The 14,919-nt window shown below is 37.4% G+C and overlaps 1 protein-coding gene across 3 annotated transcripts in view; it reads left to right on the top strand.

Annotated features, from left to right (window-relative positions):
- Window positions 1–14,919, top strand: part of LOC126481575 (kinesin-associated protein 3) — a 206,948-nt gene that overhangs the window by 133,865 nt on the left and 58,164 nt on the right. For all 3 annotated transcript variants that reach the window (XM_050105432.1, XM_050105434.1, XM_050105433.1), the window contains exons 13-14: window positions 8,338–8,436; window positions 12,337–12,422. In XM_050105432.1, the coding sequence (XP_049961389.1) occupies window positions 8,338–8,436; window positions 12,337–12,422 (185 nt within the window). The remainder of the gene's footprint in view (window positions 1–8,337; window positions 8,437–12,336; window positions 12,423–14,919) is intronic.

The following is a 14,919-nucleotide window of genomic DNA, read 5'->3' as shown; positions in this document are numbered from 1 at the left end:
GGAACTCTTAAAATAGCTTAGTTCAGCCACATTTACGCTTAGAATCATTGCAAATCTTGGGAAGAGACAAATAAGTAAGTCGACATATTTTGAATATTTTCATTCAGTAATGTCATATGGAGTAATGTTCTGAGGTAACTCATCTTTAAGAAAGAAAGTCTTCATTGCTAAAAAATCTGCTACAAGAGTAATATGTGGTGCACACCCATGATCATCTGTTTAAGGACTTGGGCATTCTGACTACTGTCAGAACACATCAATTGAAGATCGAAAGATCTTTCATTTTTTCATGAAGTTTGTTGTAAATAATTCACTGCAGTTTAGAGGGAACAATGATGTACATAATTACAATACCAGAAGGAAAAATGACATTCATTTTTACATATCAAGGTTGTCTGTAGCACAAGAAGGGCTGCACAAAGCTGCAACCAAATTTTTTTATAACTTGCATGGTGATATAAAATGTCTGACAGATAGCAAAGTAAAATTTGAAAACAAACCAAAAACATTTCTCCCAAGCAACTCCTCCTATTCTGTAGAAGGATTTGTCCTATTGTAATGTTTATAAGGTGTTGGATAGGAATTACTGGATTCACATAGGGTCCTTCTATTGACCAGCAGACTCCCCTCCTGATGTAACCAAAAACTTGAGAGAATGCCTCAGTTCACTTGTACATAAGTTTCTTAATCATCCAACAGTCGATTGGGATAATTATAGTTTTGTTAGTGGTGGATGTGGCAAGACATCCTGTGACGCATTACTAAATGCTTGTTCTGAAAACTATCTAGAACAGATAGTATGGAACCCCACTTATGATTGAAACAAGAGTAAATGGCAGTGAACAGACCTGATCTTTTTTAGAAAGCTCATATTGAAACTGGTATCATTGATCATGAGGCAGTTACAGCAACAGTCAATGCCAAAATACACACGGCAACTAAAACAAGCAGAAAGATTATATGATCAGCAAGCCAGACAGAAAAGCATTAGTGTCATATTTCAGTGAGGATCTTGAAACTTTTAGCTCAGGCTAGGAGCATGTAGAGGAACTATGGCTCAAGTTTAAAAGAATAGTTGACCATGTACCGGACAGATATGTACCCAGTAGAACAGTTCATAATGGGAGGGATCTTCCATAGTCTATAGTCACTATAAAGAAACTTCTGCATAATAGGTATAAAACAAAGCATAGGGCTACAGATAGAGTGATTTTGAATGAAACATATTTGGTGGTCAAGACAGTAGTGAGTGAAACCTTCAGTGATGACTGTGGGAGAATACTATTGAAGGATCTTTCACAAAACCCAAAGAAATTCTTGTCATATTTAAAGGCTGTTAGCAGCACCAGATTTAGTGTCCAGTTACTCACAAAGGAAAAGCAAAGCAAAGTGTACTGCCATAATTTAATTCTCGCACCACTGAAAAGATGAGTGAAATAGATATTAATGTTAGTGGCAGCGAGAAACAGCCAAAATTGTTAAAACTGAACAAAGCTCCAGGGCCTGGCGGAATCCCCATCAGATTTTATACCCAATTAACAGCTAACTTAGCTCTTCTGTTAATCATAAACTGTCATAGATCCCTTAAAAAAATCATGCCTGGTAGCTAGAAGGAAAACACAAGTCACACTTGTCTACAAGAAGGGTAGCAGAAGTGAGAAGTGATCCACAAAGCTACCACCCAATATGCTTGACATCCACTGTTGTAGAATCCTAGAATATATTCTGAACTCAAACATAATGAGGTATTTCAAACAGAATGATCTCCTCCTATTGGGTATGAGACAAAATATGTGACAGGATTGAGGATTTCTTAATAGGAAGGATGCAGCATGTTATCTCTCATGGAGAGTTGCCAACTGATGTAGAAGTAACTTCAGGTGTACCCCAGGAAGTGTGTTGGGCACTTGCTGTTCGAGTTGTATATTAATGATCTTATGGGCAACGTTAATAGTAACCTCAGACTTTTTCCATATGATGCGGATATCTGCAATGAAGTACTGTCTGAACGAATCTGTACAATTATTCAGTCAGACTTTGATAAGATTTAAAAGTGGTGCAATGATCGGCAGCTTGTGTTAAATGTTAAAAAATGTAAAATTGTGCACATCACAGAATTAAGAAAAAACATAGTATCCTATGAATATAATATCAGTGAGTCACAGTTGGAATCTGTAAACTCATATAAATACTTAGTAGGGTCATGAAGTGGAATGATCACATAGGTTCGGTCATGGGCAAAGCAAGTAGCAGACTTCATTTTATTGGTGGAATACTAGGGAAATGCAATCAGTCTACAAAGGAGATAGTTTACAAATCACTTGTGTGACCCATCCTAGAATAATGATCAAATGTGAGGAATCTGAACCAAATATGACTAGCACGGGTTACTGAGCATATAAAGAGAAGTGCACTATGAGTGGTCACAGATTTGTTTGCCTTGCAGGAGAGTGGCACTGAGATTTCAAAAGAACTGAACTGGCAGACTCATGAAGATAGATGAAAACTGTCTCCAGAAAATCTAGTAACAAAGTTTCAAGAACCACTTTAAATGATGACTCTAGGAATATACTGCAACCCTTTATATTTTGCTCCCATAGGAACCTTAAGGATAAGATTAGATTAATTACAGCACGCACAGAGGCATTTAAGGAGTCATTTTTTCCGTGTTTCGTATGTGGATGGAATGGGAAAAGCCCTAACAACTGGTGCAGTGGGGTGTACCCTCTGTCATGCACTTCACAGTGGTTCACAGACAGTAGATTTAGATGTAGAATAGTTGGTGGGTAGAAATTACTAAATTGCGTCTGTATATTTAATAATAATAATAATAATAATAATAATAATAATAATAAAATTATAAATGTTCAGCAAGTAGCCATATTTACAAATTTATACATGATGTAATTGTAAGATGACTTGCTCCTCATCATAACAATTTATTATACAAATGATCCATGGAACACGAAACTAACCAACCATAGCTGAAAACACAGTGACAGAAAGTTGCCTATCATAAACAGATTCAATACTTACATAGACAGGCAACACGCATTCCACCACAGACATCATTGCCTGTTAATCTATTAAAGAGAACACAGCAATCATTAGGTCACTACAAAGTAGTAACTCTTATGGCTGTTATGATGCAAGTCAAAGCACTAAAATCTGATGCTGATTTTGTAGTGTCACCCTTGAATTACCTTTGCTATCAGTTAATGAGTCAAGGAATATTGCCTGAAACAGTATTATGAAAAAGATAGTTGCTAATGCAGCTGAGTCATAGATAGGCACAACAAAAAGACTGCCATAAAGTGAGCTTTCAGCCAACAAAGCCTTTGTCAAAAACAGACATTATACACACCACATGACCACAGTCTCTTGTAGATGAAGCCATATTCCCTGAAAGACTTACCTACACAGTGATGACACCAATACATAAAAAAGTGGAGATGCATAACTGACCTCTGATTACAAGCAGCTCTCCTTCCTTTCCATGTTCTCAAAACTTTTTGAGAAGTTAGCTTACAGCAGAATACTGGAACCTCTTTCTGAGAATAATCTTTTAACAACAGCTCAATTTGCCTCCCAAAAAGGTTTTTCTACTGAGAAGACAATATATGATCACAGTAGCCCAGGAAAGGAAGAAGGAAATGACGGAAATGAGGACGCTGAGGTGGGTGTGTGGGGCAACAAGGAAGGCCAGGATTAGAAATGAATTTGCTAGAGGAGCTGTGAAAGTGGGACCCTTGGGGAAAAAGATACAAGAGAGCAGACTAAGGTGGTACGGACACTTACAGAGAAAAGGGGAAGAGTATATCGGAAACAGAGGTGAAGATACAAAGATTGAAGGAGCAAGAAGGAGAGGAAGACCGAAGATGAGGTGGAAGGATAAGATATCTGGGGACCTAAGGGAGAAAGGTTGGAAGAAGGAAGAGGCAATGGATAGCGAACTATGGAGGAGATGGATCCAGAAGAGCAATGCCGACCCTAAGTGAATGGGACAAGGCGACGATAAAGACAGAAAGAAAGAATAAGCTGTGAAAGCTCTTTGCTGCTAATGTCACAATGCCTTGCTAGGTAATCCTACTTTAGCATTTAATTTTCCAATTCATCACAGCTAAGATTTTCATATCTTACTGATTTCAAAACAGCATAGCTTTGACCTTCCAAGAGGTCTTCTTCTGTGAGGATGTTCTGCAATTGATAGATTTTTTTTCTTTTGGAGTTTGAATGTGTGTCCAATCCAACAAAGTCTCCCAGTTTTAATTTTGGATACAATGTCTGTTTCTCCGTATAGATCATATACTTCCTTGTTTGTTAATATTATCCATTATCTTGAATCCTGCCAGATATCATCCTCAAAATTTTCCTTTCAAAGATTCTTAATCTTGCTTCTTCTAATTTTTTTAATGTTCATGTCTCACAAATGTATGCCAGGACAGTATGATAAGAGTTTTATATATGTGAATGTTTGAATTTGTTGAAATAAATTTCCTTTTTGCTACACCTAGGAAGTAACGTATATTGGCTTTCTGTATTCTGCTGTTTATTTCTTCTTTGACATTGTTGTCTGTAGTTAGCAAGGTTCCAAGGTAAGTGAACTGAGTTAGTGTTTCAATTTTATCTGCATCAGTTTTGAAGGTATGATTTGCTTTAGTTTTCCACGAGACAATGAAATATTTGTTTTTACCTGTATTCATTTCTAGTCCTGTTCCAAGTAAGCTGTTGTACAATATTGTGGTGAATTAATTGATTTCTTGTGCCCTTTTTCTTAGAATTACGATATGAACTGCATATGCCAGTATGCTTTGTTCCAAGTTGTGATAATTTTATTTTGCTGATGACACGCTCCACAACAAAGTTGAAATGTGAAGGTGACAAAGCATCTTCATGTTGACTTTGGAAGAAACATTAAATAATTATATTAGGGATACTAAGGTGTTATGGCATTAAAGATCTTACATTGGCATCAAAGGTATCACATGTTAACAACAGAAAATAGGTATAACATGAAATTCAGAGAAGGGAAATATTAATTATGATGTGCCTCACGGTTCGATTCTTGGCATGCTCCAACTAGTGATGTATATAAATGATGTACTTCGGACATTGGAGGACACGTGATAAACTGTAATGTTTGTTGATTTTGCAAGTATATCAATAAAGGGCAGGAACACAGCCATTCCAGACACATGTAGGAGAAAAATGGAACAGGCTTAAACTCATTCACAGCCAACAATTTAAGCCATAATCTTGCAAAATTGATGTTATGCAGTTCCAAACAAATAAAAATTATGTACAAAATGCATATTTGAACCATTAGCTGTTTTTATTTTAAACCTGAATTCTACCGTTTTTGATCATGGATGAAATGATCTAAGCCCCCATATTGCATCAGTAATTACTTAAAATGTATACAGAGTATACTGCTCTGTATACATTTAGAATTCAGATGTGTGCTTTTAAAGTCCTGTCTCATATATTAACATTCATGGCATGCTCTACACATTTTAAGTAATGACTAATGCAATATGGTGGCTTAATCCATTTTGACCCTTCATCCATGAAGATGTCCAAGACCAAAACTGGTAGAATTTGGGTTTAAAATGAAAATAGTTGATGGTTCAAATATGCATTTTATACATTACTTAATTGTTTTGCAGTCATCTTCCAAAAATGTTTAAAATAAAAATGACTTATAGTTAGCAGAAACACAGAGATAAATAGACATACACTGGATGTATGAAGTTCTTGGGCATCTGTTTGCTGCAGAATTCTTGAACACATTCTCAGTTCAAATATAATAAATTTCCTTTAGATGAAAAGCTTCTGTCCACACATCAGCAAGGATCTAGAAAGCTTTGCTTATGTAAAACTTAGCTTTCTCTTTTCTCAAATGAAATACTACGAACCATGGATGTAAAGCAACAGGCAGTTCCATATTCCTATATTTCCAGAAAGCATGGTGCCACCCCATCCCCCCTCCTTCTCCACATCCCCTGCAGACTGTTAATGAAGGTCTGAGGACATGGAATATGTTCCAAGTAACACTTCTCAGGTAATAGATCCTAGCTTGTTGTCCTTGATGGTGAGTGTTCATCGGAGACAAGGGTATCATCTGGAGTGCCACAGGGAAGTGAGATAGGACTGCTCTTATTCTCTATATACATAAATGATCTGATTGACAGTGTCAACAGCAATCTGCAGCATTTTGTCGATTATGCTGTGGTGTATGGGAAGGTGTCATCGTTAAGTGACTGTAGAAGGATACAAGGGGACTTAGACAAAATTCCTAGTTGGTGTGATGACTGCAGCTTATTCTAAATGTAGATAAACATAAGTTAATGCAGATGAGTAGGATAAACAATCCAATAACGTTTGAATATTGCATTAGTAGTGTGCCATTTGACACAGTCACAGTCAAATTCCGGGATGGTTCCTTTGAAAGGGCACGGCCAACTTCCTTCCCCATCCTATCCTATCCGATGAGACCGATGATCCCGCAGTTTGGTCTCCTCCCCCCAAATCAACCCAACCCACTCACATCAATGAGATATCTAGCTGAAACATTACAAAGTGATATGAAATGGAATGAGCATATGAGGCCAGTAGTAGGGAAGGCAAATGGCTGACTTTGGTTCATTGGGAGAATTTTAGGAAAGTACAGTTAACTTTGAAGGAGACGGCATATAGAACACTTCTGCAATCTATTCTTGAGTGGTATTAGAGTATTTGGGATCCCCACCAGAACGAATTAAAGAACGACATTGAAGCAATTCAGGATCGTGCTGCTAGGTTTGTTACTAGTAGATTTGACCATCACATGAGTGTTATAGGTGAGTTTCATGAACTCAAATGGGAATCCTTAAGGGAAAACTACATTCTGTTCACAGAACACTATTGAGAAAATTTAGAGAATCAGCAGTTGAAGCTGACTGCAAAACGATTTTACTGCCATCAATGTACATTTTGTGTAAGGGCCGTGAAGACAAGATAAGAGAAAGTACAGCTTGTATGGAAGCATGTAGATAGTCGTTTTCCCCTCACTCTATTAGTAAGTGGAACAGGAAAGGAAATGACTAGCAGTGGTACAAGATACCCTCCAACATACATCACACGATGACTTGTGGAGTACGTATGAGATGTAGATCCAGATGGATAATAAACCGAATTCTCACCAAATGTTTGTAAGTTAACCAAAAGATCAGTTCTACCTGCTCTGCAGTCAGAAATCTCTCATTGTGTGGACCGGCAATGTTTTTAGCATACTTTGCAAACTTGCACCAAGTTTGTGTCCTATGGCTAATCTCCTGGGCTTCGCTGCTAAGGTGAAAAAAGCATGCAATAAGAATATTTTATAAAACTGAATAGGCAAACATCATGGAGAAGTCTACCATCAATTTACCTTTGTAGATGTCCATGCACATGTACCCTTCTTTATGTTTATTTTCAACTTTAAATACTATTGATTATGAAGCCACAAGGCTCCATCTTCAGCCACTAGGATGCAGGAATCATTGTACATCTGCAGCACAGATCATCTAAAATTTTTGCTTTCGTATCCCTCGTAGTGTTTCTATCACTCACTGAAAACACTAAGCAAATTCTGAATGGTATTTAGTTTAGTTGATGTCTTATGGCTGTATCTGAAAACTGGTCATAAGCATTGATTGTAAGCTCTGAGTTTCAGACATATCAGGAAACTCATTTGGAAAATACTATCTAGTTCATCAGAAGCACTTGAAGCCTTTTTTTACTCTTCTGTTTCTTTAGATGTCTCTCTGTTTGTGTCCTTCAGCTGTAGACAGTACCAAAACCCATTACTTTGTGTTAATTTGTAGATTCTTTTTGATATGTTGATTGTATATTATTTTAGTTGTATTGTCAAACAATGGAGAACCAGGATGATAGAAGAAGTTTTGAGTTACAGACAGGCACAATGGAAAGCGTAATAGAAATATTTACACTTTAGGACACAGTCCTTCCTCAGAAATAAACACACACACACACACACACACACACACACACACACAGCTGTTTTCTCCTGCTACTAGTGCCTGCTTATTGTAATTGATACTCTGCTGTTTCAAGACTTGGTCCATTCAGTTCTTCTTTTATTATTAAAGTGTAACTCATCTATGGACAAACAGTACAATGTCATTAACAAAATGAAGGGGGTTCAGAGATGTTCCATTAACATATATTCCTTCTCTGTTTTTCCAGTTTAAAGATCTAACAACTTCATCTATGACTGCTAACAGTTTTTGAGAATTATTTGTTGTCTCACATTTGCATACAAAATATTACAGTATCAGTGTTATTGTTTGATTCCAGCTAAACAAGAAGATGATGAGATGGTGCTGCAGATTATTTATGTTTTCTACCAAATTTTACGTCATATTGCTACTCGTGACTATCTCATTAAAGAAACTGGTATCCTTTAAATACTTGAATACGAAACATGATTATTTCAGTAAGTAGAAAAAATGACATAATGTAGTCTAAATTGTATCATGCAACACAATTATTAGTATTTGTATCTGACTTTGTATTTAAGTTTCAATAACGCAATTTGTCTAGAAGCTGTAACAATCCTATGCAGAATGAGAAGTGACCAAAAGATCTTACCATTTTTGTGTACATATGTATGTGTAAGCATATGCACATAATTCATTCCCATCTGGCTCAAGACATCGCTTAGATATTATAATTAATTGATATATGTATGCCTTGTATGATAGAAAATCTGTACCAGTGAAAACAAATCTTATTATCCATGAAATTTGGCCAGCAAACAGTCATATTATTGACACATAAGGGCAGAAATTGAGTGATTTTGTTTTAGGTGAAAGTATTATCTTTCAAAAGCTGAGAGATATGGCTGGAAAGTTCAGTGACTAAGAGCAGAGGAACAAAGAATGAGAGGCTTTTAGAATACCAGAGCTTTTGTTCCATCTCCATTGCCTGATACTATACGTCTTCTTTCTTTTCGGAGGTGACCTGTACACCACTTCATTTTTTCTGACTCCCCTTCTTAGTGTATCATTGTCTGGTTTTAAAACATGCTAGGAAGTATGTTATATCCATAATTTTGATTTGCAGCTCCTTGTATTGGCCGCATTTGCAGTTAAAATTGTTGGATGTGAAGTCCGTCAGTTATACAAAACACTCTTTTTCTCACTGCCCAAACGTGTTTCGCCACCACTGTGCCATCATCAGTGGGTTTTCATTTCTATTTATTGTGCAATGTGGACATTTTTGTTAAATGATTATAAAATTATGTGCATTTTTAGTTCAAACAACAGATTGTTTCTTTTTGTAAATACCTTTACATTTGGTGTGCATGAATTTTCTGGATCAGTTGTGAGTTAATTACTACAGGCAGCTTGTCATCTGCAACCAAACGATGTTGATGAGAATTTTTTTTAATGTTATGTCTTATTGCACCTTATATAACTGTCTTCTTCAAATACATTGCACTATCACTAATTCCATGATAAAAATGAAACAATGGAAAATCCAGGATGCCATGATGTGTATTCATTTCTTTGTCACACTGTTTCCCATGTGTCAATTGAGTATTTGATAAATACCATTTTTGAAGCAACATGTTTAAGCTGTTAAGAAATTCTTCTTTACCCAACCAATGTTTGGGATTACCTCATCAAACTCTTCTTGATTAATAATAAATTTGCGCACAGCTCAAAAATGTTGTTCTCTGTTTATTTTTTAATGACATTTGCAAATACATCGTCCAGTCACATTAATGTCACCACCACCTACATTGAATGTCAACATGCAGTAACCACTTACAGATGGCAGGTGGGAGCAATAACAAAGGAGAGCATATTAAGTGTGTTGGGGACAAGAGGAAAAACAGTGCCGTAAATCTCATAATGCAGAAATGGATTGATTTACACGATGTGCAAAGAGGACACGATCATTGGCTTTCAAGCCAAGTGATCATTGGCTTTCAGGCCAAGGGTGGAAGCATCTCCGAAACCGCTAAATGGTAAACTGTTCACATGAAACTGTGGTCATTGTATACCATGGATGGCAAAATAGTGCTTCCCATAACTAGCACTGAGACAACTGTGGGTCACTATGGGCCATAGATGACTGATGTGAACAATGGCTGCAGAGATGTTTGCAGATGAATATATGTGCAATTGTTGAGAAACTGACCACCCAGATGAACCATGGGGCTACCAAAACTACCTCCTAAATGAACATTCAGTGAATGTGGCTGCACATGGGCATCCACAGGAGGTGCCTGATTCGTGCAAACATGCTGACTACTATTCATCGCCAACAAATGCAAGCGGTCGTGCACTGAGTGGTGACAGGTGTTTTTTTTTTTTTTTTTCAGATGAGTCACATTTTATGCTTCATTGGGAAGATGACTGTTGGTGTGTACATCATGAAATATCTGAAAGCAAACACCCAGTAGCAATTGGCAGAAGTGTCTAGGGCGGAGGAGGGACTGTTGTGTGGCAATTGTTTATCATTCTGTAAGACACAATGGATCAACAAAAGTATGCTGTGTATTTGAGGACTATGTCCACCCCAACATGCAATTTGTTTTTCTTTTGTACAATGGCGTCTACCAGCTCCACAGTGCAATGTGTCACATAGCTAGCAGCATACGTGTGTGGTTTGAAGAACACTAAGATGAGTTTACCATACTCTTGTGGTCACTGAACTCCTTGTATTTAAACCAAATTGACAATCTGTGGGACCATTGTGAATGAGCTGTTTGTACAATGGATCCTCAGCTGAGAAACTGAGTGCAGCTGGCCATGGCACTGGAATTAGCATGGCTCCTCATCCCTGTCAGTATCTGCCAGAATATCAATGGCTCTCTTCCTGCGTGTCTCACAGCACTGCGCAATGCAAAATGTGATTTTTCAGGCTTTTGACAGGTGGTCATATTAATACGACTGGACAGTGTATAAGGCAGCTGCAGAATGCCATCCATCAAAAATATACAGTTGAGTGTTTTTTGTGGCCTGTCTTTTAGTATTGTAACATTTTGGTCTTTCTAATTTTTTCTTTGCCTTGTACTATTGGTGTGGTACAGTCTGAAATTCTCTTTTTTCTGCCACCTTGTGCATAGTTTTGTATGTTCCCTTCAGTCCATCTCATTTTTGCCTGACAATGCTTCACAGGTTAATCATTTGCTCTCACATACAGTGGAGAAAACTATGGAAATGATCAGCAACAAATCACAGTCCAGTTAGGAGAGACCTAATTTACTGTTACCTAAGTTACTGTTGTTGTTGTTGTTGTTGTTGTTGTTATTGTGGTCTTCAGTCCTGAGACTGGTTTGATGCAGCTCTCCATGCTACTCTATCCTGTGCAAGCTTCTTCATCTCCCAATACGTACTGCAGCCTGCATCCTTCTGAATCTGTTTAGTGTATTCATCTCTTGGTCTCCCTCTACGATTATTAAATATTAAATTGGTGATCCCTTGATGCCTCAGAACATGTCCTACCAACCGATCCCTTCTTCTTATCAAGTTGTGCCACAAACTCCTCTTCTCCCCAATCCTATTCAATACTTCCTCATTAGTTATGTGATCTACCCATCTAATCTTCAGCATTCTTCTGTAGCACCACATTTCAAAGGCTTCTATTCTCTTCTTGTCCAAACTATTTATCGTCCATGTTTCACTTCCATACATGGCTACACTCCATACAAATACTTTCAGAAACGACTTCTTGACACTTAAATCTATACTCGATGTTAACAAATTTTTCTTCTTCAGAAATGCTTTCCTTGCTGTTGTATGTTGCAAAAATACTGCAGTTATTGGTAGTTGTTGCGTTATGATTAACTGTGGTAAGAAAAATCTCCATTTTTATGGTGCTGAGCTGTAAAGAAATTTTTCATAGCTTCATTGAGAGAGTGTCAATGCATGTGAGGAGATTGTAATCAAGTAAATTACACCTAAGAATGCTGTTGTCATCAAATGCTGTTTCATATTAAAGGCTGCAGCACACTGTCTGGATTAGAAATCTTAGTGGCTCACCATCCCACACCACAAGTCATAGTTCACCCATGTCGCAGTAGTGAGCTTGAAGTTTGTCAACTTACACCAATGAAATGCAAATTTTTGTGGACTTATTTCCCAGTAAGTTCTGAAATGGAGAGGTGTGATTAAGGTATGATTGTGGTTCCACCAGCAGCTTTAAGACCCTCTGTGCGGAGGTGCTTACCACATTGTTTCGAAGTGAATCTCTGTTATCTTCACCATTGGTCATATTTGTTTATTAATTTATAAAATATTACTCTTTTGAAAATCATAATATACCCTTAACAAACATTTCCAGAGGCACCAGCATATCTGATTGATTTGATGCATGATAAAAATACACAGATCCGGAAAGTGTGTGGTGTGTGTTTGGATATAATAGCGGTATGTTTATTTTGATTTAACTTGTAATTATGTGAGTACTTTGGAAAATTTTGCATGCTTTTAACCATACTTTTTATGTGCTTCTTGAAATGATGTACTCAGGTAAAGTTGTAGGTAGCATAAAGTTATGCAGAGAAGATAGGTAGAGGCCTCCCACATTTTATTATGTCATACCCATTGACGAGAGGTGAAATGATAGCATTTGAAGATGACAATGCTATTGTGGTGGTAAAATGGAAGAATGTTCATAACGTTAGGATGTTATCAACAAAACATACACCTGTTATAACATCAAGCTTAGATTGTACACATCACAATCATCCTCCAACACAAAACCTTTCGAGACAACGGTATGTAATAGTGGGAAATCTGGCAGTGACAGAAGCACCCAGATGGTGCCAATCAATAAGGATGAGTATCAAGTGGTATGGGAAATTAACACTACATTTGCTTTTGGGAACAGGTACAGTAAACACTCACATTGTGTACCAGAGGGCCACAAATATAAAAATACAAATAAGAAAATTTTGAAACTCTCTCGCTACCGAAAGGTTGTCCGTGGATGATGCTATGCCCAACAGTAATAGAGATTTAGAGATCCATAAGAATCAGCAGGGAAGCCTATATGCAGGATGTACGCACCATGTTACCAGAAGAAGATGCAAACTGCCGAATGCCAAGAAGCGAAGAAAACTGTAAGAAAATCTATGACCAATTGTTCCAGTGTGTTTAGCATGTTTTAACAAAAGCCATGTGACATAGTATAATGTAATATGTTATCCTAAATATGAATGAATAAAACATATAAATATTTTTTTTTAAGTCATCAGTCTTCTGACTGGTTTGATGTGACCCACCACAAATTCCTCTCCTGTCCCAATGTCTTCATCTCAAAGTAGTGCTTGCAACCTACTTCCTCAATTATTTGCTGAATTTATACCTCTCCATTTTTCTCTACAGTTTTTATCATCTACAGCTCCCTCTGGTATGCTGGAAGTTATTCTATGATGTCTTAACAGATGTCCCAATGTCCTTAACTGATGTCCCAACGTCCTGTCCCTTGTTCTTGTCAATGTTTTTCATATATTCCTTCCCTTGCCAATTCTGTGGAGAACCTTCTACATGAACTCCTGTGTCTTCTCCATCATAGAGGCTTTCAATGTACTCTTTCCAGCTATCTGCTCTCTCCTCTACATGTAACAGTGGCATTCCCATTTCTCTTAATGTTACCACCCTTGCTTTTAATTTCACCAAAGGTTGTTTTGACTTTTCTATATGCTTAGCCAGTCCTTCCGAAAATCATTTCTTTTTCAATTTTTTACATTTTTCCTGCAGCCGTTTCTCCTTAGTTTCTGTACACTTCCTTTTTATTTATCGTTAAGTGACTTGTATTTTTGTATTTCCCTGAACATTTTTTACATCCTCCTTTCACCGATCAATTGAAGTATTTCTTGTGTTATCCATGGTTTCTTCACAGTTACTTTCTTTGTACCTGAATTTTTCTTTCCAACTTCTGCGATTGCCCTTTTTAGAGATGTCCATTCCGTTTCAACCGAACTGCCTACTGAGCTATTCCTTATTGCAGTATCTATAGCCTCAGAGAGCTTCAAGCGTATCTCCTCATTCATTAGTAATTCTGTATCCCACTTATTTATGCATTGATTTTTCCTGACTAGTCTTTTTAAATTTCAACCTACTATTAATCATTACGAAATTGTGATCTGAGTCTATTCTGCTTCTGGATATGCCTTAAAGCCCAATATATGATTTTGGAATCTCTGCCTGACCATGATGTAATCTACCTGCAATCTTCCCACATCCCTGGCCTTTTCCAAGTATACCTCCTCTTGTGATTATTTGGCATAGTATTCACTAGTACTAGCTGAAATTTATGGCATAATTCAATTAGTCTATCTGCTCTCTCATTCCTGGTACCACAGCCTATATTCTTCCTTAACCCTTTCTTCTACTCCTTCCCATACAACCGCATTCCAGTCTCCCGTGTCTATCAGATTTTCATCTCCCTTTACATACTGAATTATCTGTTCAGTATCCTCATATACTTTCTCTGTCTCTTCATCTTTGGCTTTTAACATCGGCATGTATACCTGAACTATTGTTGTTGGTGTTGGTTTGCTGTTGATTCTGATGAGAACAGCCCTATCACTGAACTGTCCACAGTAAAGCACCCTCTACCCTACCTTCCTATTCATAATATATCGTACTCCCGTTATATCATTTTCTGCTGCTGTTGATATTATCCTATACTCATTTGACCAGAAATCTTTGTCTTCTTTCCATTCTATTTCACCGACCCCCACTGTATCTAGGGTGAGCCTTAGCATTTCCCTTTCTAAATTTTCTAGCATCCCTACCGTACTCAAGCTTCTGACATTCCATGCCCCGACTCATAGAATGTTATCCTTTTATTGGTTATTGAATCTTTTTCTCATGGTCACCTCCCCCTTATCAGTCCCCTCCCAGAGATCCAAATGGG

This window comes from Schistocerca serialis, chromosome 5, assembly GCF_023864345.2.
Source record: "Schistocerca serialis cubense isolate TAMUIC-IGC-003099 chromosome 5, iqSchSeri2.2, whole genome shotgun sequence".
Classification (NCBI taxonomy): Eukaryota; Metazoa; Arthropoda; class Insecta; order Orthoptera; family Acrididae; genus Schistocerca; species Schistocerca serialis.
This window is presented reverse-complemented; position numbering and strand designations above follow the sequence as displayed.